The 21,922-nt window shown below is 42.6% G+C and overlaps 1 protein-coding gene across 8 annotated transcripts in view; it reads left to right on the top strand.

Annotated features, from left to right (window-relative positions):
* The window catches only part of LOC105463925 (MAPK associated protein 1), a 270,742-nt gene that overhangs the window by 233,433 nt on the left and 15,387 nt on the right, over positions 1-21,922 (top strand). For all 8 annotated transcript variants that reach the window (XM_011711358.2, XM_011711357.3, XM_011711356.3 and 5 more), the window contains one exon: positions 9,144-9,281. In XM_011711358.2, coding sequence (XP_011709660.1) covers positions 9,144-9,281 — 138 coding nt within the window. The remainder of the gene's footprint in view (positions 1-9,143; positions 9,282-21,922) is intronic.

Below are 21,922 nucleotides of genomic sequence, written 5' to 3'. Positions count from 1 at the left end.
CATAAGACTTGTGATTATGGTAGTTATCAGAATATCAAGGGCAATACCACATGTCCTAGAGAAGGCAAAAAGGTTTCATCTCATAAACTGGCTCCAGTCAAGTTTATAACGGCTGCCCAGAGCATTATGCTGAGGCAGCATCTCCAGCTGTGTCTGAGGGCAACATAAAGAAACTCTGTGATTGATTAAAAATGTCTGCCCTGGGCCTGAGCATGATGAGAGGCAGCATATTTGCCATTTCTTGTCTTCCCTGCCTTATCTTTCCTACCGCAGTTATTATTTAACCCACTAGTCAATAACCACAGGCCGGCACTCAAAGGAAGACTTTATTACAGTGTTATTTTTGAGAATACAACATGCAAGCTTAAGAAACACGGTAATAGCACAAGAGTGAGTGAAAGCAGCAGCAGTGACCTGGACTGCCTCACTCCTCAGGCTCACTCTCAGGCTAAACATGGTTCTGGGTGGCCGCATGAATAAGATATTTTTCCTTGTTAGTTTCCAGTGAGGTACCTGTGGAGTACAGTTCAAGTAATCACATAATCTGAATGTGTATGTTCTTAGGAAGTGGATTGATCTTCCACGTTTCCATTTCACTTCCCCGTTGAACGCTAAGGAGGTACCCCTCTCCATTCCAAGACACGATCAGAAGGAGGCGTGGGTCACATTTAACTCAGAAATCCCTGGGTCCATTGAGTAATTTGAAGATGGCAATTCTAATATTAAATGATTGTTCCATCCCTATTGTGACAGCATTTCCTGAACCAAACTTCGGAATTGACTTATACTAATGAAGTGATGAGGCAGAGGATGCATGCTATCAAGTCTGCCTCCAGAAAGCTCCGTTACCACTTTCGCACTAAATGTAGTGATTGGCTTAGGGAAAAATCACCTAACTGGGAATATTGGAAACACTGGGGGCTTTTTCTGAGGCATATCTTCCTCTGGCTCCCTGCTCCCAGAGCCACCCTTTTGAGAATTCCTGTGGAGTAGTCCAGGGTTATTAATGACAATGTGTCAGGTTCCTCAGATGGCTGAGAAAGAATTGAGAATTGGAAGAAGTTGAGAAGCACTGGCGTGATGGAATTAATGGGAGTCAGATTCATGAGAGTTCATCCAGAGTTCTGTGCTCCTTTGATCACTTCCTCATCTTTGGCACCTGAGCTCCAACAGCGCAGCAGGGCCTGAACATGGGGACGATCAGGTTTTCCCCACTCTACAAGTGATACTGTAAATTCTCTTAGGGCCTACTGCTTCCTAGCTGACTTCATAGGCTCACGTGAGGTATCCATTTACTGACAGAGTATTTAGTGTGGTGATCTAACTGTCCTAGTGCAGAATCTTTGTAAATGCCTTCTCTGCAGAGAGAACTTAGCATGCATTCAAGGTCAGGTCTTTCTGGGATTAAACAGTACCAGGTCTCATTTCATAAGTTCTGCCCTGGTGCTGTGTCCTGTGCTGACTGCTGCTCTGTGTTCGTTCGTGTCCAGTCCACTCCTTGGTTTGCACGCCAAGCCTAACAGTCTAGTCAGGTATGCTTGGACTTGTCACTAAGTCTCTTACTGACCACATATTGGAATTGGCAGCTTTTAGCTGTGGTTCCAAACCGTTTCAGAATGGTTAGTCCTTTGAATGAAACCAGTGATCCTGGGGCCTAGAACTCCCACTTGATCTCAAGAAAGTAAAGCTCTACTGGGTTTCATTTTAGTTGTGACCGGAAATATGGTTTTGTCATCTATTTGGGGTGCCTTAAATTGCTGGAGAGAGCGCTTTTTTGTTGTAATGCATTTGATCAGTGTGTGAATACGCAGTACTCCTGCATGGCGGGTGAGCTGGTCTGTTGAAGCCCTGGCCTGGTAGTATGGGGAGATGAATTATGGTTATGGCTCTGTCATTAATGGGTGACATCAGACAAGTCATGTCCCAGCCCTGAGCCTCAATTTCTTCATATGGAGAATGAAAACCCCAGACTAGGTGATCTCTAAGGTCTCATTAAGCCCAAACAGCCTGTGTGTCTGATCTTGTGTGTAAATTCAGACGAGTTTCAAAGACTTCCCTGACTGCTCCGTGGATGCTATCGATTGGCTGTGTATATTCAGCAAGATCCACTCTGGCGAAGAGTTGTTCAGCGTCACTCCCTAGGGGCTTTTCTAGGCTTTCATAGGCTCTAGGTAACCTGAAGACAAGAGGAGTGAAGAATTATATAAAAAGCTGCTCCGGGATTTAACAGCAGTGGGACGTTTGTAGCCTTAGATTCAAAGCTGTAGGAAATTAATGAATGAACCACAGCTTATGATGTCTAAGCAAATAAACAATAACAGGAAATACACTAAGACATGGAATGCTAAATGCCTTAATGTTTGCCAAAGTGGTGTTTTAGCTTTTTTAAGGTGGTATTTTAAGAGTACCATAGGGCAGGTTGTACCTCCCAAGACTCAAGCAGTCTCCTCTGGGACAATAGGAAACAGCTGGCGAGTCAGAACTCACCAGACAGCTAGACCTGGACTTGAACCACCAAGCTCTCCAGTTTACTAATTTGATTCACCATAGGCTAGTATACCATTTCATCTTTCTGGGGGTCATCCTTAATAAAAATCTGAGTGATAATTGAGCTCTTACGTGCCAATGTGTGCTAAGTTTTTATGTACTTATGCCGTTCCATCTCATGACACCCAGGGAGTTGGTACTGTTGTTACCCCCATTTTACAAAGGAGGATTCTCAGGCTCTCCAAGGGAGCAGTGACTTTGCCCAGGATAACACCAGTGGGGATGTGCCAGCACAATCAGGGCCTCCCAATTGGTGGCCTGGAGACCCGGTAGGATGAGGATTCCCTAGCACAAAAGTTTCCACAACTCCAGGTCTGAGAACATTCTTCCTGATTCGAATTGAACTCTTGGAGGTTGTGGGGAAGAGAAATGCCCAATGACACTTGGTGGTGGGAGGTTACTGGGGGGATTCGTGGGGATGAAGGCACTGGTCTCCCCAGCTGGATCCTGGTGCTCCCAAGGCTGGAATGCAGAGAAGGTCCCAGGGAAGATTCTTCTCGCCTCCAATCCTAGGGCCGGGCAGGTCCTTTATTCACCTCCCTCTTGTGGCTCCCTGAGCTCCCCAGACTCGACCCTCATCACTGAGTCTGTGTCACATCCTTAACCCAGTGCCTGACTTCTGATAATAATCGTTAGAAGGAGTAATATTCGTCGCTAGCTGTGTAACAGGCACAATGCCAAGTCCTTGTCATGCCTTATTTCACCTAATCCTCACAACAAGCACATGAGGTATCTATTATTATCATCTCCGTTTCATAGAAATTTTTCCGAAGTCACGTAGTTAGGAAGTAGGAAAGCTGACATTTGAACAGAGGACTTTCTGACTCCAGGGTTCCTATCCCTAAGCCCCCTCTAGTGCTGCCTTCAAATGTAAGGTGGGATAATAGTGCCTTGCTGATTAGAGGTATTCTAAGCTCTCAATAAGCCGCTGTACACAAAAGGACCTAGTGTGGGGGCTACCCAGAGTGGGCGCTCAGTCTGTGTTAGAAAAAGATGCTACACAGTGCTAATCTCCTTTTATGGAAATCTTGGTTAGTTAAAGCAGACAAGGGTCTCCTTGTGATAACTCTAAAGGCTTGCACAAATAGTTTCCCCAGAGAGCTGTATACACATTAGAGTTGCGTTTTTGTTTATTTTGAGCTGTCTTGTTAAGGAAGGATTTATATGCTGGCGTTGATGTAGGACAGCAATCAGGCAATGTTTTCTGCCTTTGACAGTTGGTGTGATAGTTTGCTTCCAGTGAAGTTTGACTCACTGTATCTGGAAGCTGTCAGAAGTGGGAGCATGAAAAGGTCATGACGGATGGCTGTGGATAAGTGGTTAGGGGAGAGAGCTGGTAAGGGAGACAAACTGCCTCCCTTGTTTCCAGGAGAAGGGGCTGACCCTGGCTGTGCCCGGCCAGCCCCCGTGTTCTCTTTTTCCGCACCTGCCAGAACTGGAAAGAAGCCTGCCGGGCTCCGCTTCTGAGAGGGGCAGCAGGTTGGGTGTAGTGTAGCTCATGAGCCCTTCCCAGCAGCACAGCCCCTGGCATACCACTAAACTGCTAGAAGTTCTGCTAGAGAAATTCTACTTAAAAAAAAAAAAAAGTTCTGCTAAAGAACTGCTAGAAGGAAGCATTCTTTCATTAAGGATCACTTCACCATTTCAAGACTTCAGCATACTTATCCTTCCTCACATTTTAACAGTCAAGAAAGGATACTGAATTCTGAAGTGGAAATCAAAAAGTGTCAGCTTTTAAAGTGATGTTTGTTTTTATTTTTGGTGAAATGTTTATTTTGGGAAAAAAATACAGAAAAGGAAAGGATATAATTCTACTAACCAGAGTTGACCACTGGTACCAGTTTTTGGAGCACATCCTTTTGATATCTTTTTTTATAAATGTTTTTCCTGTCCTTTTCACTTACTATTGTGTTATAAGGATTTTTTGAGTCAAAACTTTTCATGGTTATGTTGTATTTCGTCATTGTTGGATCAATCATTCCTCTATTATTGGCCACTTAAGTTGGAGAAATGTGAATGTAACAAAAGCCAGTTTCTCTTATTTCCTTGGAAATAGATTTATAATTTGAATTACTTAAAACAGTGCATACGTGACACTGTAAGGAGTGCCTCCGCCATTCCTTAAATGACTTTACGCAAAAACTTTAGCTGAGGATATCAAAACTGTGCTCGGTGGTCAGAAAGAATATTGATTGGGTTTCATGCTCCAATTTGCCATGTATGAACAAAAAATAGATGTGTGCATTTATTGGCATTTGTGAACATTTATTTGTTCCTTGGTGAAAATTGAGAGGAGATGGGGAACTGCTTGGGCAGAACTCCTTATTATTAATACATCTTCTGACTCATGGCTGAGGCTGTGCAGAGCAGCAGAAAGAACCAGGACTTGAGACCCAGGTAGCTCTGGGTTTGAACAGTGGCTGTTCCACTTAGATGCTCCCTGACCTAGGCAAGTACCTTCCCCTCTCCTGGGATATGTTATGTGAAACATTTGGCACAGTTCTTGCAGAATAGTGTAGTGGCTGAGGGGCACATTCTGGAACCAGACTTCCTGAGTTCAAATTGCAGCTTTGCCACTTACCAGCTGGGTGATCTTGGGCAAGTTACTTAACCTCCCTGTGTTTCTGTTTCCTTTTCAGTAGAGTAGGATGAACATAGTAGCCGACTTCATGAGGTTATTAAGATATTTGAGTCCGTGTACACAGTAGATTTCTAACCATGCTGGCACATTGTTGATGGCAGTTAATGTTAGCTGTTATGTTAATACTGGAAGTGCTCAGTGAATGGTGTCTATAACTAGCATCATGCCTGTTGGGCCTAAGGAGAAAATTGTACTGAATGATTCCTGGTGCCCGAGCCAGCTGAAGCAGAAACAGCAGTGAGCACACCAGGGTTGCACCTTTGCTCTTTACCTAGGCCTTTGCCTTAAGGAGTCTGAGCCGCAGGGACCATGCGTGCAGCAGCCTTCTTCTCCCGGTGCTCTGCTGTCACAGGGAGACAGTGCTGCTTCTGCCTGCAACCCACTCCCTCCCTTTAGCATAGAGAAGTGGCAGTGACAAGTGGGGTACTACCCAACCTCCACACTTGTGACCCCACTAGCCAGGCTTCCACAACCTCTTCCCCCACCCCTCATCACCGCGGCGATGCCCCAGGAACCTCTCTGACTCCCTTCTCCCTCACACCGTGCTCGCAGTCATTTGCCTACTCCTAGTGCTTTTGTCTTTAATATGCTCATCCCCATTGCACCCCAGCCACAAATGTCCCTGCCCCTGGCCTCGGCTGTGTCACCTGCCTCCTCACTGATCTCCCCTCCACCAAGCTAACTCCTCCTTGTAACCAGGAAGACTACCAAGGGCTCTGAAGCTAAGGACAGAGAGGCCTCTGTTTGCCTCCAGGCTGGATTCTAGGCCTCCTCTCTCTCTTCTGCAGTAGGTGTGTTCTCTTCCTGGGGGTGCTCAGGAAGAGGGCTCCTCCCGTGGACTGCCTCAGGCTGAGGGCTGCCATGTGGTAGCAGGAGCAGATAGGGTGCTGCGGTGCTGCCTGCGCTGCCTTAAGAAGCTGAGACTTACACAGGTATTAAGAGGGTAAGATTATTTAATGTACAAAAGGATTTTTCCCATCAGGAAAGATTCCCCTACAGGTTCCTTTAAATAGTGACTCCTCTAGGCAGGCAAGTGTTTTACAGATCATTAACTACTTGACTGAAAGCCTACAGGGCAGAGAAACTTAAAACTAAAGTGTCGGGAGCCCCTGCCAATTACAGATCAATCTAAAATGAAGATAAAGTAGCTCTGGAACTAGAAGTCAGTGGGAAAATGTGATTCGATTCAGAAAAAAATCTGATTCACATGCAACTTTTTTGGAACACACCAATTGTTGAAATGATATTCCACCTGTCTGCCCATCTTGAACCTATTGCTTTCATCTCCCACATCTTCATCCCCAAGCCCTGGTCTTGGGGTTCCCCTCTGTGAACAGTAACTGTACAATAACCCCAGGAAAGGGCGGCATTGGGAAAGTGTTCTGTGGCTGTGCAGAGCTTAGGCAATTGATGCAGAGATACTGCTGGTAATGGATGAACTATACGGTAACAATTTGCAGATAAAAATAATAGAAGTTAAAGTGTACTTTACATGATAAAAGAAAGATGAAAGAGGACGAGAGTCTGTTACATCTGAGATGGTTACAAAAGTCCTGCTTTGTGAAGTAGGCTCTGTTGAAAAGATTGATGCAATGGGGAGTGACCTTGGCTTGGAGCAGGAGCTGGTGATGTATGTATGAGCATCCCTCTGCTAAATGGACCCAGATTTGTAGCACTAATATACATGGGAGCCCAGAACCAAACTCAGTACAGCAATAAATCAACAGCCACTTTGGGTGTCATTTCTGGTTTATATTCCACTATTGTTCTATCACTTTAATTCATGTCACTATCATCTTTTCATCTGGAACAGTTTTATATAATTTTCCAGTGGAGTTACCTGACAAATCCTATCAAATTAACAAGGTACATTAACAGTATTGACTGACTACGGCTTCAAGAATTGCAGGGCCATAGAACAAAATTTTAAAACCATGTCTCTGGTGATGATTTTTTTTCCCCATTCTTTCTGAGAAAAGGATGTGGAGCATGGTTTATTTTCACATAAGAGATATGCACATTTATTCTGCTCTGCTCATTTTGACTTTTATAAATGTCAAAATAAGAAGTAGAAGGGGAACACACATACATACACACACACACACACACACACACACACACAACCGACAACCATGGCTTCGGTATTTCTTTCAGGGAACTATAGAAATGTCCAGATCTTTAACAATTAATGACCAAATTGGAGGCAAGAGTGTAACTGGGTAGTCGTAATCTATTTTAACTGAAATGTAATAAAATTGGTCTCCTGATACATTCTCACCCTCCTGAAATTATCTAGACCTGAACGTCCAGAGTCAGCTGGACTTACGACATTATGCCTAATTGAAATATGGTGTTCCTGAAATAGGTCTAACGACAAATTCCAGCATTCGATTAGTAAAAAATACCAATTGTTCATCTTTACCAAAGCCCACACATACTGACCAGGGTACAGCAGCCATCTCTGCATTGTCTCCCCTGGAGGCAGCGGAGGAGCCTTGACGGGAGTCTCTGCACAGTCTCCTGCCTTTGTCTAGCTGGTATTTGGGATTTATTTATTCATAAAATAAAATATAAATGAATGAAGCGTGTAGCAGACCTAATCACTAGGATTTTGTTTGTATTTGTTTTTTCAATTTTAAATTTGCTGTCAGACTGTGGTTGGGGTGTATGTGTGTGTGTTTTATTTTGGGGGGAGGTTAATTGAACTTTCTTTTATCTGCTGCTGCTTTTGGCTTACTGAGTTTTCTCACATTTTGTTCACAAATTTGAGTGTGATTCGTAGGAAGAAATATGTTAACTATGTCTTTTCCGTTTTACTATGTACATTTGGTTATTTTAATTATTTCTTATATCTTCATTTTGCTTTTTTTCACTTTGACCCTGACCTTTAAACTATGGCCTAAAAATTAATTACTTTTAAGGTTCCATATGGGGCCCACTGTAGAAGGCATGTTAAAGGTTTTTGTCTCACTTCATGAACAGATTCCTTAATTTTCAACGAAAGACGAAAAAGAGCACATCTAGCCTAGATGGTGTGTGTCGGGCCGAGCATGTACTCCTCTGTAGAACCGGAAAAGCGGTTCCTGTGCATTTCCACACTTATTCCAGGGCCCCTCCCATACCTGGCATTTCCTTTGTTCTGCAAACACCTTTATTCCCAGTCACTGTACAACGTGTTGTCTTCTAAGCTCTAAAAATGAAATCTGAAGTGCCAGTATTGGGCATTCTGGATTCCTGTTATAAAGTCTTTGTTGCGTAAGCTCACACCCAGTGCCGAGTCTGTCCCTCAGCAGGGGGCGGTGACCTCTGCAGCCCGAAGCCAGGCTCCAAGACTTGAACTTGAAAGGTTTTATGTAAGGGACCTTTTAATCCTCTCGTGACTTCCCTTAAATATAGGTTGGGCAATTATTTAGTGTCACAGAAAGGAAGAGTTATTTTATTCCCGTATTTGTAGTGGATAAGGTTGTTTCAGATCAGAAGCTGTTCATTGGTAACTTAGCTATTTAAACATAGGGATGTTACAGATGTATCTGTCCACCCCAGATCTTCTTAAATGAGAACAACAACTCAGAGCATCAATCAAAACTGTTTTTTAAATAAACCTGATAGTTACTTCTTTACAATATAGAGATAATGTATGGCTATACACAGCCTCTCTGTGTTGGATCCATGTTATATCTAAGAAGGCTTGTTTCTTAATACCTTCTCATATAGTTTGGGGAGGTTCCCCCACCCTCAACTCACCCACCCAGGAAACCAGACTGTGCAACTTGTGTGTGCCATTTGGAGTGTCCGTATGTTTGTCTCAGGAAGCCCGTGGCATTCCCCAAAGCCCTAAGAAAGAGCTCATGTTCGTGCAATTTCAGATTTATAAAACAGGTCAAATGATTGCCCTGCAGTCACTTACACCTTCTACTTCTTGTGGTTTCTTTTTTGTCCTCCCCTTGGCTTACAGGTATCTCTGGAGACAAAGTAGAGATAGACCCTGTTACGAATCAGAAAGCCAGCACTAAGTTTTGGATTAAGCAGAAACCCATCTCAATCGATTCTGATCTGCTCTGTGCCTGTGACCTTGCTGAAGAAAAAAGCCCCAGTGAGTAGTCCCTTTTATTTATGTCTCCTTTCTCTCTTTCCCTCTCTTCCCTTCTGTGTGCTGGGTGCCAGGAGGATATATTGCCACCGTGTCCTTTTTTCCTTGGGTCTGTTTTAATTCATTACCAGAAATTTCTTTTAATCAAACGGGATTGTATTATGGTGCCTAGAGCCTGACACGTGCCCCCATCCTGTTCGGTCTTGATGGCAGCAGAGAACCTCGCAGCCCACCTCCTGACCTCAGCAGCCCAGCCCTGGGAGCTGGGGGCACAGGGCCAGATTTCTGCTGGGAATTTGCACTCACCAGAGCCCTCATTTTACTTTGTGCTCCCTTCCCTTTACCATTTGGGGGACTTGACCAGTCAGACCTGGATCTGCCTTCCTTCCCCGTGAGATGGAGGGAAGCTGGGGATTTCCCAAGGCGGCGAACGCCTAGATTTAGATATATCCATCATGCCGGAAGTGTCAGCACACCCCAGATTATTGGCAGCTGCATGACCTACTAGCTCATAATTAAACTCTTGCCTGGTCCTACAGAAGAGATCACTGTTGGGCTGGCATTCCTCTGCTTAAATAATCAAAGTAGATACAGTCCAGTTATGTATTTTGGCATATTATACTTTTGCAGTTAAGTAATTGGGTGTAGCATTTAGATTAATCACTTAATCATTTTTAGGACTCCAGTCCTGTCAAGGGGCAGAAAGGGCACATAGATCACACTGAAATTCCTCTGTGAAAGAAAAAAATTTTTAACTATGTAAGGGTTCGTTAGTTACCTAGAGAACACTGTAAGATAATGGTTCTGGCCGGGCGCAGTGGCTCAAGCCTGTAATCCCAGCACTTTGGGAGGCCGAGACGGGCAGATCGCAAGGTCAGGAAATCGAGACCATCCTGGCTAACACGGTGAAACCCCGTCTCTACTAAAAAAATACAAAAAACTAGCCGGGCGAGGTGGCGGGCCCCTGTAGTCCCAGCTACTCGGGAGGCTGAGGCAGGAGAATGGCGTAAACCCGGGAGGCGGAGCTTGCAGTGAGCTGAGATCCGGCCACTGCACCCCAGCCTGGGCGACAGAGCGAGACTCATCTCAAAACAAAAAAGATAATGGTTCTGAAAGTCTGGCACAGACAAGCATTATCTGCAAAGCCTGTTTAAAATGCAGTTACTTACCTAGGGCTCACCCTAGTAGACTGTGATTCAGTAACTTGGAGTACAGACTGAACATCTAATTTTTATTAATTCCCTGTGTCCAACATTCACTAAATTCGAGAACAGATGTTATAAGGAATTACTTACTCAAAAGGAACAATGAGAAATATAAAGGCCAGCAAGTGTTTATAATACGATTCAAGTTTTTGAGATAACACTGACTAAGCAGGAGCCTAAAGGGGGCTGATAGACTGGGCACATGCCACATTGCTTCATTTATGGGTGGGTGTTTAATTTTTTGTCAAACTCTGCTGGACTACGTGTTCAACTCATTTGCCTACAGCTTGGCAAAAAGGGAGAACATAGAGGGACACAGGGGAAGGAGGAAGGCCATTCCACTCCCTTCCTGCCATTCCTGTCATCCCAGTGAGGCCTCCGACTCTGCAAGAGGCTGTGAAAAAAGTGCCTGCTGCTGGGGGGCCTTGCCTCAAGGTTGCTGGATTCCCTCTGCCTTTGGATAAACATCTTCTTCCTAATCCTGCTCACTTCAGCTTGTCGGCCAATAAAGATGTCATTGTTCTAGCATCTTTCTCTCCAAGAACTGAGGATGCTTTGAAAAGTAACATTTTATAAATTCTCCATGTCTCTGAGAAATGAAAGGTAATCACTTCTGTGTTGCATAAAGGGATAAGCTAGAGTGGAAAGGTTAGGGAAAGAACTAGATGCAGGATTCAGGTTTTTTCCTTAACAAAGAGGCTCACTGCATCAGTAAAACACTGCCTAAGTCCCTGTCCCCTATGGCAGTGCTTTTTAAACCGTGTTCCTCAGAACTCTAGCATCTCAGAGGGACCTCAAGGGTATGGAGGGAGGTTGGGGAGGACTGGGCATAAGGCCTCACCTTGAACCAAAGGAACTCTACTTAGTTGTAGACACAGTCTTGCTATGTTGCCCAGGCTGTTCTTGAGCTCCTGGCCTCAGGCCATCCTCCTGCCTCAGTCTCCCAAAGTCCTGGGATTACAGACGTGAGCCACCACTCTCAGCCAGAAAAAAAATTTGAAATAGGCTTACAGAATAAAATGCAGACTGTTCAGCATAGCCTTTGCAGACATTGACAAGCAGCTGACCACGCTAGCCTGATAGCCCGTAGTTTCCCATCTCACATTTGGGCTGTGGTCACTGTAACTACTTGCACACGATGCATTCTGTGCTGTTCCCACTGCCTGGAATGTGCCTTTCGAACCTGACCCCTCTCTAACTTACAAACATTTCCACCTCCCCGTACTCAGCCTGCTCATTTTTCAAGACCCAGTTCCAGTGTCAGGCTCTCTCTGTTCACTTTGCCCCCAGGAGTTTGCACATGCCTCTAGGAATACCCCTTTGTTCTGCATTTATCTATTGACGGCTCACCCGTCCCTCCCACCTCCACCTCCATCTCCATCTCCATCCGGAACTGACTGACTCAAGAACTGGCTTCTGTGTCCTCACTCCCTAGCACAGAGCCTGCAGAGTTGTCCTCACTGAAGGTTTGTTAACTGAAAACTGAACTTAATGAAGCCAGAATTTAGAATCCAAAAGTTATTCCACATAATTTATGTTGCAAAGTGCCCAAACAAAGATGTTTTAAATGAATCGGCTTGATGCTGTGTGTTTTATGATTTCCAGTATCTTCATCAAATTAATTCAGTGACTCAATCTAACAAGTTCATCCTCAGACCATAGAATTAATCTGTGGGGTGTCTTCTGTTTCTTTATTATTTAAAGGATTAATGGTAACCCTTTTTATCTTTTGTGTCTGTTGAACCTTAGAAAAAAGTTATTTTAACGTCACTAAAGAAATGAAAGTCACTATATTTCATAAGTTTAGCCTGTGATTTTTATCAGCATAGTGATGTATGTTTGTAGCTGAGTTTACATCAAAAATTATTCTTGGGGCCTTCTTGAATGAATTATGGCAAAGAGAGAGAGTCTAGAAGTAGATAAGGTTTTTGATTTCTGCAATATATTTCCTTTTTCATGTTTTTATCTCTGGTAACACAAGTGTCTTGCCGAAGACTGGAACGTGTGACCAACTGGAATAATTTAGTTGTGAAAACAGAGCAGATGTGTTATTAAACAGCTTTCTTTACAAAAAGACATTAAGTGTAGGGAGGATAATGAAGTTGTCCCCAGTCTTACTTGAGACATGTTTGTCAGAATTTTGAACAGAAAAGAAATGGTTTTTAAAACCTTCGGCTGTGGCCAGTGTGCAGTGTTTATTGAGAAAGCCGCTGTCAAACCATTAATTTGGCCGTCATAAAGCATGGAACTCAAGTTTAATTGATGCCATATCCAAAAAGTGTGTGAATAGCTGACTTGGCAAAGAGACTGAGCATTTGAGGGGCTGCAGGGAAATACATAATTACACATATCGCGGACCGGAGAGACCCAGGCTCAGAAGCCGAGCTTCGTAAACAACAGTTCTGTGGTTCTCTTTCCATTCCCCTCGACTTCTGCCTCTTAGGCTGGGGTCTCAGAGGGAAGATTTATTGCTCTGTCCCTGTGAGTGTTTAAGGACTTGAACTTAATGACTAAATAGATACATGCCTTAAAAATTGTACATATAAATTTGGATTCTTAAAAGAGTTATTTGAGAAAATCTGTCTATCACAAGCCTTGACAAATTAAGAATAAATCCTGCCTTTCTAGATTTAAGGAGAAAAAAAAATCATGCTGCCATTATTCAAATTAGTGATTCCCTCTGTCAGATTTTGCTATTTTGAAAGATGTCATAAGCCCCTAAAAGGTGAATTGATTTTGATTTATTATAACTGGTCAAGGATGTATACAACACATACAAGAGGAGAATGTTTCCACATCAGAAACTACCATGTTTAAATTTTCTTAGGGAAATAATTTTCCATCCTTATATACATCTAGATACAGGCTTTTTTTTTTTTTTTTTTTTTTTAATGAGACAGGGTCTCACTATGTTGCCCAGGCTGGACTCAAACTCCTGGGCTTAAGAGATCCTCCCGCCTCAACCCACCGAGTAGCTGGGAATACAGGCATGCTCCACCATGTCTGGTTCTAGACACAGGCTTCGAATGCTGTGGCTCTCTTTTCAAGCACTAGCCTCACATTCCTACCCTGAAACAAAAGCAAGGGACCTTTCTGTGAAGCTGGTACCCATCAGAGACACTCAGGCTGTATTTCAGAACCAGACTCAGCCATGCCAGATCTGGTTTCTTCATAAGAAGGTTGTGCAGGTTTAGAGTCTTTAAAGGAAGCAGCCTATCATTAAGAAATCAGATTTAAACCTTAATAAAGTAGCTGTCGTCTTTATAGCTGAAAAGAGCGCTGTATCTCAATTAAGTATAGATCATATAAAATCTTAAGGAAGCAACATAATAGAGGTAACCTGATTACATTCTCTTGGAATAGTATAATTCAAAGGAAATCTGATTCTGTTCATGCTGGTTATGTTAGGGGATTTCTTGTTTTGTTTTGTTTTGCTTTTTGTCTAAAACACCATTTGGATGCAAGATAGGAACTCTTTGGGGTTAAGAGTTAACCACAACTGCAGGAGAAACCCTAGTGACTGGAACCTGCTGGATATTTGAGATGAGATTCAGTTAAGGCTATGAGTTAAATGGGCTGGGCTTATTGGTGACCTACCACTTAAATGAATCTTTCTTTTCGTAAGTACTTGACAAGATCTGTAAAGTAGTGTATTTAATTTACCAATTAAATTAAAGCTACTGAATAATTATTTGTCCACATTGATTTAGCTTAAATAGAAAAGATCAGCATTGTTGTGATCTTCAGCAACCTTAATGGCCAAGCCAGTTAGACACAAAGGCCTCTTGTGTTTTATAGGTCAGAAGGACATAGGTAAGCCCAGGCTGTAATTGAATTGCCTGCACTGCACCCTGCAGTCGCAGATTTCCTTTGCCTTCCCGTTCCATTGTTGCACTGGGGCTTAAGAGAATGTTAACGCGGTAATAGGCACAGGGCCTTCCCCATTATACGTCTTGCTATCGAGCGGTTCTGCATGACTAGTTAAAGAAGATGGCAAGAAGATTAATGAAAGCAAGGCTAATACAGAAGGGGGTACTTTTGCAAGACTTCTACCGAGGAGATATTAGAGCTGAACCAGAGCTTGGCTTTTTCTTTATCCTGTGACCTTTGAACCTGCCTTACTGTTGAGAGCTGCCAGGGAAGTCGACATTTTGATTGATGTTGGTACACGAGTCAGTCTTTCCCGTTGAATTCCACATCTGCACGAAAATAGCTTTTCCAGCAGAATTCATACTGGCTAGAAGTGATAGCCAAATTGATGGCTGAAATGCTTTTATGTAGTTTTCATTTAAACTAAGGGTATTTGATGGTTTAATTCAGTATCCAGTTTTCCTAGATTACACATATTCACTTACATGTTTTTAATGGGTTCATCAACCCATAGTGAAAGACCAGTATTAAGAATGTTCATAGGTTTGCAAACAGCTCCAAACAGGCTTTATGAAGAGTAAAAGCAGTCAGTCATCAAACAAACCCTGAGGGCTCAGGGAAACTGACTTCGAGGTTTATGTAAACAAAGCAAAGCTGTTTTTTGGAAAGCTATAGATGGGCTGGTCTGAAATCTCACCTCTGCATCCCACCTTAACCCCAGCTCAGAGGCTGTCTTGATCCACCCAGATGCTGGGTTCCCTAAACTGGCATTCCAGCTGCAAGGGATTGTCATGCGCCACTTGTAAGACAGCCTTGTGAAGATACAAACTTCTTCACATGTTCTCACTGATTTTGTTACTTGTTTTAGAGCTGCAGGCCTCACACGTATTTGTGTGGCAGAATGTGCCAGTATGTGCATCCTCTACCCCAAGCCCACCCCCAACAAAGGAGAGAAGGGAGACTGTGGCGGAAGGACTCATGCTTGTTACTAAAATCACCCTGGGCACACCCCAGCCTATCCATCGGATCCTCGCCACCTGATTTCTTTCCCCCTATTTGACACGGGTAGTTCTAGCAGAGAACACACGGGTGTGTGCTCTCGCTCACTCGCTCATACTCTGTCTCTCTCTCTCATGTGATAGGCATTCTAGTTCCTAAGGGAGGAGATAACCAGGAATTTTGTCATATTCTTGAGATGCTCTCACAAAATGTGTGAAAGAGGAATGAGGATGACTTTACTTGCCTTTGGATGAAAGAGCTACAGCCCAAAGGTGGCCCTGCTGGTGCACTGAGGGCCCAGTAGGTGAGGCACCTGCAGTTATACCCCAGTATAACTGGAGCTGCAGCCCAGGAAGGCTACAGCCCTTCCTCAGGCCCTGTCCACTCCCAGGAGATCCAGGCACTCCAGACATTAGGTGGACAAGTTATGTTGTGTTTTTATTCTCTAACAAGGACTTATTTCATAAGTTCCAGATCAAATACAGTAAGTACTGCCTGATCACAGAACACAACGGACTCTCACATATTAATGCCCCAGTTATTGAATTGCCTTTTCATAAGAGTACTCTGGAGCACAATCAGGAGCAGGCAGCGCCTCATCCTTTTAACAGATATGTTTCCTAGCCCTATTAAAAGGGGTCTTCATCTATCCTGTCAAAGGAAGTCTGCTGGGGTTTTTTAGTTTAATTACACTATCCAATTAAAACTCCTTGCTGCATTTGGATGCGCCTCTCCTTGGGCCTGAGTGGATATGACATTTACAAGGCTCGCCTTTCAAGCAGACAATAGTGTGATTGATGAGGTGCACATTCAGTGAAGGAGGCAAGTGCCTGTGGAAGTGCTGCTTAGTGCATTTTGATTTATTTCTCATCTCCTTCCAAAACAAGGGAGTGCCGGGGAGATGGGTTTAGGCAACCAAGGGGACCACCACAATTTTTCCAAGTGTGTGGGAGGGAAAGACTTAGAGTGCACCACAGGATAAAGATGGAGAAAAACCGTAAGCAGACAGCCAGCTTGCATCACCTGATGTTGAACTGTCTTCTTAGGTTCTCTGACCCAGTTTGGTTTCCAGTAACCTCAAGCTGCAATCTGCTGTTAAACACGCAAATCACTGAGCTTTCAGGGAACAGTTTGCCGGAGTTGGATAGCATCGGCCAGGCCTCTGAGAACTCAGCCAAGCCAACATGTGTCCCATTGACTGACGTGGTCATCATGAGCTGACATCTGACTTGTACACTAGGCATGCCTATTTATTTACACTCCCTGCATCCTCCAGAAATCCAGCGGCTTCTGTCCAGTCGTCACCAGTGCTTGATGACTTTCTCTAATTCTGCCTAGGCACAGTGAGCGTTGAAAAGTGCCTCTGGAATTTGGAATCAGCCAAGAGCAAGTGTGGCTCTTCAAAAAGGGGCATGGGGGCACAGTGGAGAACTCACAGTTGTAGGACAAGGGAAACCCAACATCTTACTCTTAAACTATTTCTACTTACCCTCAGAGTATGATAGATGGTACCAACGTACTTGTCTGTAGTTCCTAGAAAAAAAGGTGTTTTGATACAGTGGGCCCTGGAAGGGTCAGCACTCTGAATGTAGGAGTCAGAGGATTCTACTGTGGCCCTGGACAGTTGATAAGAAGAGCACATCTCCCGTGTTCGTCATCAGGCACTAGAGTTGCTCATAGGGGACGTTATGGGTATGTTTACAGAATGTGTAAGAATGTCTATGAGGAAAATTGATTGGTGCTGAGATACTCAGTGAGTTTTCTTACATTCTCTGTCAATTTTCTTCATTTTTCCCTCGGATGTATTAATAAATAAGAAAGAAAATTTGCTTGTGTTGATTGGAATATTGATGTTTGTTAGAGTAGAAAACATTTTGAGGGTACCACCTTTTGTTTTCCTCCTGGGAGAAGCCTCCTTTTTGCTATTAAGTTTTCACTTAATTGTTGACTTGGGCTTTATGGACTCATCGTAACAAACAACTGCTTAGGTAAAATGAAAAATTTGTATATATTTGCGTTTTCTTAGATTTTGATTACCATTTTCTCAAGTTCATTCTTTGTTGATTTTAATATCAGAAGAGATCCTAATTGAGAAGAGGGTAAGGGCAGGGGCTGTTCCCTACTGAAAAATTCTGTGTGAAAGATTTCTCAGCTGGATAAATGATGGGGATAATCTGTTTTCCCTTGCCTCCTGCCAAGCTCCAAATTGTGTTTTCATAATAAATAAATGGAGAGCTTAGATTTTAAGTTATTCTCTTAGACATGGAAAAAGTAAGCCATAGTTACATGAAAATCAAAATGTGTATTGCTTACAAGACTCCATATGCAACTTCCAACACATGGTACCTGCTACCAGATTAGCCTTTCTATCATAAGTGATTAGAAAACTGAACAAAATATAAAAAACCACTTTTGGACATTAGAAAATATGCAGTTCAGGACTGTGATCCCTGAGAGAAAGGTAACAAAAGAGGTGAGACTGATGATCACCTCAGCTTTTCTCCAGAGTTTTGCAGGAAGAGAGAACCCAAGGAAAGTATGACAGTCTCACTGAGCTGGAAGACAGAGATAAGAGGTGGAGGAGGCTAAATCAACTGAAATTTGCAGTGTAGAGTATGGAAGGAAGAAAGAGCTCTAGAAAGAGCCCCTTGAATCTTTCACTGTGTACTAAACTATGCATGTCTGCAGTGGGACCTTGCAAGGCTGGGCACACAACTACTGGGGAACTATAAACTAGAGTTCTGACTAACCAGAGTGGAGCATCCAGGACATTTAATAGTGATTCCAGGAAGGCCATATCTTAGGAATAGGACTAAATTAGCCATAGACTAAAGACTGCTCTAATCCTTGCCAAAACCTTAAAAGGAATCTTGAAAGGATCAAACGGATCCACAAATAAATTAGCTTCTACCAGAACAAAGCCCAATACTCTAAAGGGCAGCACAATGCAGACACCTACAGTGTAATATTGATAGTGTCCAGCATTCACTTAAAAATTGCTAGACATGCAAAGAAGCAGAAAACTATGTCTCATAACTAAGGAAACAATCAATAATAATAGAACCAGAAGAGTCAGAGGTGATAGAATTCACAGAGAAGTGCCTTAAAATCTCTATTATAAATATGTTCAGGGACTTAAAGAAGAACTCAAAAAGAAGAAAAATTAAAACTGAAAAAGAACCAAATGAAAATTCCAGAGCTGAGAAATACAATACCTGAATCAAAAAATTCACTAAATGGGCCAGGCACAGTGGCTCGTGCCTATAATCCCAGCACTTTGGGAGGCTGAGGTGGGTGGATCACCTGAGGTTAGGAGTTTGAGACCAGCCTGGCCAACATGGTAAAACCCTGTCTCTACTAAAAATGCAAAAATTAGCCAGGCCCGGTGGCACACGCCTGTAATCCCAGCTACTCATGAGGCTGAGGCAGGAGAATCGCTTGAACCCAGGAGGCAGAGATTGCAGTGAGCCAAGATCACAGCACTGTACTCCAGCCTGGACAGCAGAGTGAGACTGTGTCTCAAAAAAAAAAAAATTCACTGAATAGGAACAGATTAGAATGATGATGTAAAAAGATCAGTGCATTACTTATCTATTGCCACAAAACAAATTGCCCCAAAACATAGGGGCTTAAAACAACAATAACATTTACTGTCTTACAGTTTGGTGGGTCAGGTATCCCACAGCTTAACTGAGTCCTCTGGCTTGAGGTCTCTCAAAAGGCTGCAATCAAGATGTCAGCTGGGACTGCAGTCATCTCAGGATTTCATTCAGACAGGTCTTCCAAGCTCGCTGAGTGCTTGCTGGCAGAGTTTACTTCCTTGGGAACACCCTCAGTTCTCCAAAGAGAAGCTTACATGATGGAGCTGGCTTCATCAAAGTAATCAAGAGTGAGAGAGTGCTAGCAAGGAATAAGTTACAGTTTTCTATAACTTATTCTCGGAAGTGACATCCCAACACTTCTGCTGTATTATTCGTTAGAAGCAAGTCACTAGGTCCAGTCCACAAACAAGACAAGGGCATTACACAAGGGCATGAAAAGCAGAAGGTAGGATCATTGGGAGCCATTTCAGAATCTGCCACAGTGAACTCTATGACAGAACAATAGAAACAACTATTCAAGGCACAGAGAAAAAATGGATGAAGAGATTAGAGCCTTTGGAGTCATAGCAAGTGTTCTAACGTATATGCAATTGTAGTCTTGGTGATGGAGGGGAAAAACTATTCCAGATTTGATTAAAAATATCAAACCAGCAATCTTGGAAGCCCACTGAAAGCTAAGCATGATAAACTTAAAGAAAACCACACCAAGGCACATTATAATCAAACTGCTAAGAACCAGTGATAAAGACAAAAATCTTAAAAGCAGCAGAAGAAAGAAGACATATTACATAGAGAAACCACGGTAAGAATGGTTGCTGACTTCTCATTAGAAATAATGCAATCCAGAAGACAATGGAATGACACCTCTAAAGTGCTAAAAGAAGAAAGTCTGTCAACTTAGAATCCTATGTTCAGTGAAAATAATCCTTCAGAAAGGAGGGTGAAATAATGGCATTTCAGGCAATCAAAATTTGAAATAATTTGTTGCCACTAAACCTTACACTGTGAGAAGTGAAGGTCTAGAGGGGAAAAATACCAGAAGGAAACCCAAATCTGCACAGAGAACTAAGTACACTCAAAGTATCAGTTACCAATGATATGGGATGAACCAAGAAAAAGGGAAGGAGCGAGAGAGACCTTTTCCAGCAGGAATTGGCACACTGTGGCCCACTGGCCAAATCCAGCCCACCACCTGTTTTTGTATGGCCTGTCAGGCAAGAATAGATTTTACAAATAAACATTTGCAATTGATGTGATGATAGAGAACGCTAATTTTGGATCCCATTTAAGTGAAATGTTATTCCCTCAACCAAAGGAAAAAAAAAAAAAAACTGCTTATTAGTAGATCTGTATTACCCAAAAATGTATTTGATGATTAAATTTTGAATTTTGTCAATACAAAATGTGGAATTTTTTTTCTCTCTTCTTATGTATCTACAAAGTACCCTCAATTTTATCTCTTGGTCCATAAAACCTAAAGTATTTACTATCTGGCCCTTTATAGGAAAAGTTTGCTTGTCTGAGAGTGAAGGTGAAAAGGGAAGCAAGGGGAACCTCCCCCATCAGACAGTGTTCCAAGTCCTTTATACGCATTACTTAATTCTTGCAATTCTGTGAGGTTGTATCTACACTTGTTACATCATTCTAAGATTGTTGGACTTCCTCTTAGGATTATGTAATCCTAACGACAACTTGTGAGACAGATAATATTCCCATTTTATCAGTGAGTTAACCGGGGCTCAAAGAAGCTACATCACTTGTCCAAAGTTATCTGTAAATGGAACAGAGGTCCACAGTCTTCCCTCTGTCCCTGACACAAAGCCAAGGCACTTAAACATCTGTGTTTTCTTATTTTTTTTAATTTTTGTTTTGAGGGTTTTTTTGGTTGTTGTTATTGTTGTTAATAGAGATGGGGGTCTAACTATGTTGACCAGGCTGGCCTTGAACTCCTAGCCTCAAGCAGTTCTCTCATCTTGGCCTCCCAAAGTGCTGGGATTACAAGCATGAGCCACTGCACCCAGCCAACATCTGTGCTTTCTTGAAGGCAGAATAACCCTAGCCCCGACTCAGAGTGTATAAAGTCTTATTTTTTAAACAAATTTCATCTTTGCTAGGTTATCTGGTTTCTCTTCCTAAAGGATGTTAAATGCAGAATATTAAAAGAGGGGAAAGAGAATGACAGAACTTAAACAATAAAGACAGTGGGAAGTGAAAGCTAACAAGAGTTGACCAAAAATAAAACTAAACAAAAACTATTAAAGAGCATTCCAAAAACTCAGTAAACATTGTAGTATGGAGCAATTTTGTACAGCAGCTCATGCCTGTAATCCCAATTTTGTGGCACAACATAGAGCCTTTTGCAACCCTGGGAGAATCATGATGTTCAGTACTTAGAAGAAAGTGGTAAAACAGTATTTTATTTTCCTTATAGTCTAATGCAGAAGGAAGGTGTGTAATATGGAATTTGAATGCTTAAAATGGAAAAGCTTTTTGCACAAAGGTTACCCTAGCTCTCCACTCCAATGATTCTGGATAGATGAGGTTTCATTTGTAGTAATTTAGCCTCCCATAGAGTACTTGCAAACTCAAGCTTGTCATAGACTTTAAGTCCTTCCAAGGAGGAAATTTCCAGACGCAGAACTTGTTTCTTATCTACTTCTGTAAGAGCTGAAGAATAAACCTCAACCAATAATTGGTTATTGAAATGCCATGTGGTATTTTACTAGAACAACTTACACATGAATTGAAGTGTCAGAAGGCCCTCATAAGCCATTGTTCTTTATTTATTTCCTGAAGTACATGGGAGCATTTCTGCTGCATTCAGAAGCAGGGTACTTGTCTCAAGGAATAGCACTTGTTTAATTATTCGAATTGCAGGCTGAACCAGCTGTTTGTTTCATGGAACATTATTATAACTTGAAAGAACAACTGACAAACTATGGTTATTCAAATGAATATTGGGCAGACC

This window comes from Macaca nemestrina, chromosome 14 (assembly GCF_043159975.1).
Source record: "Macaca nemestrina isolate mMacNem1 chromosome 14, mMacNem.hap1, whole genome shotgun sequence".
NCBI classification, from domain to species: domain Eukaryota; kingdom Metazoa; phylum Chordata; class Mammalia; order Primates; family Cercopithecidae; genus Macaca; species Macaca nemestrina.
This window is presented reverse-complemented; position numbering and strand designations above follow the sequence as displayed.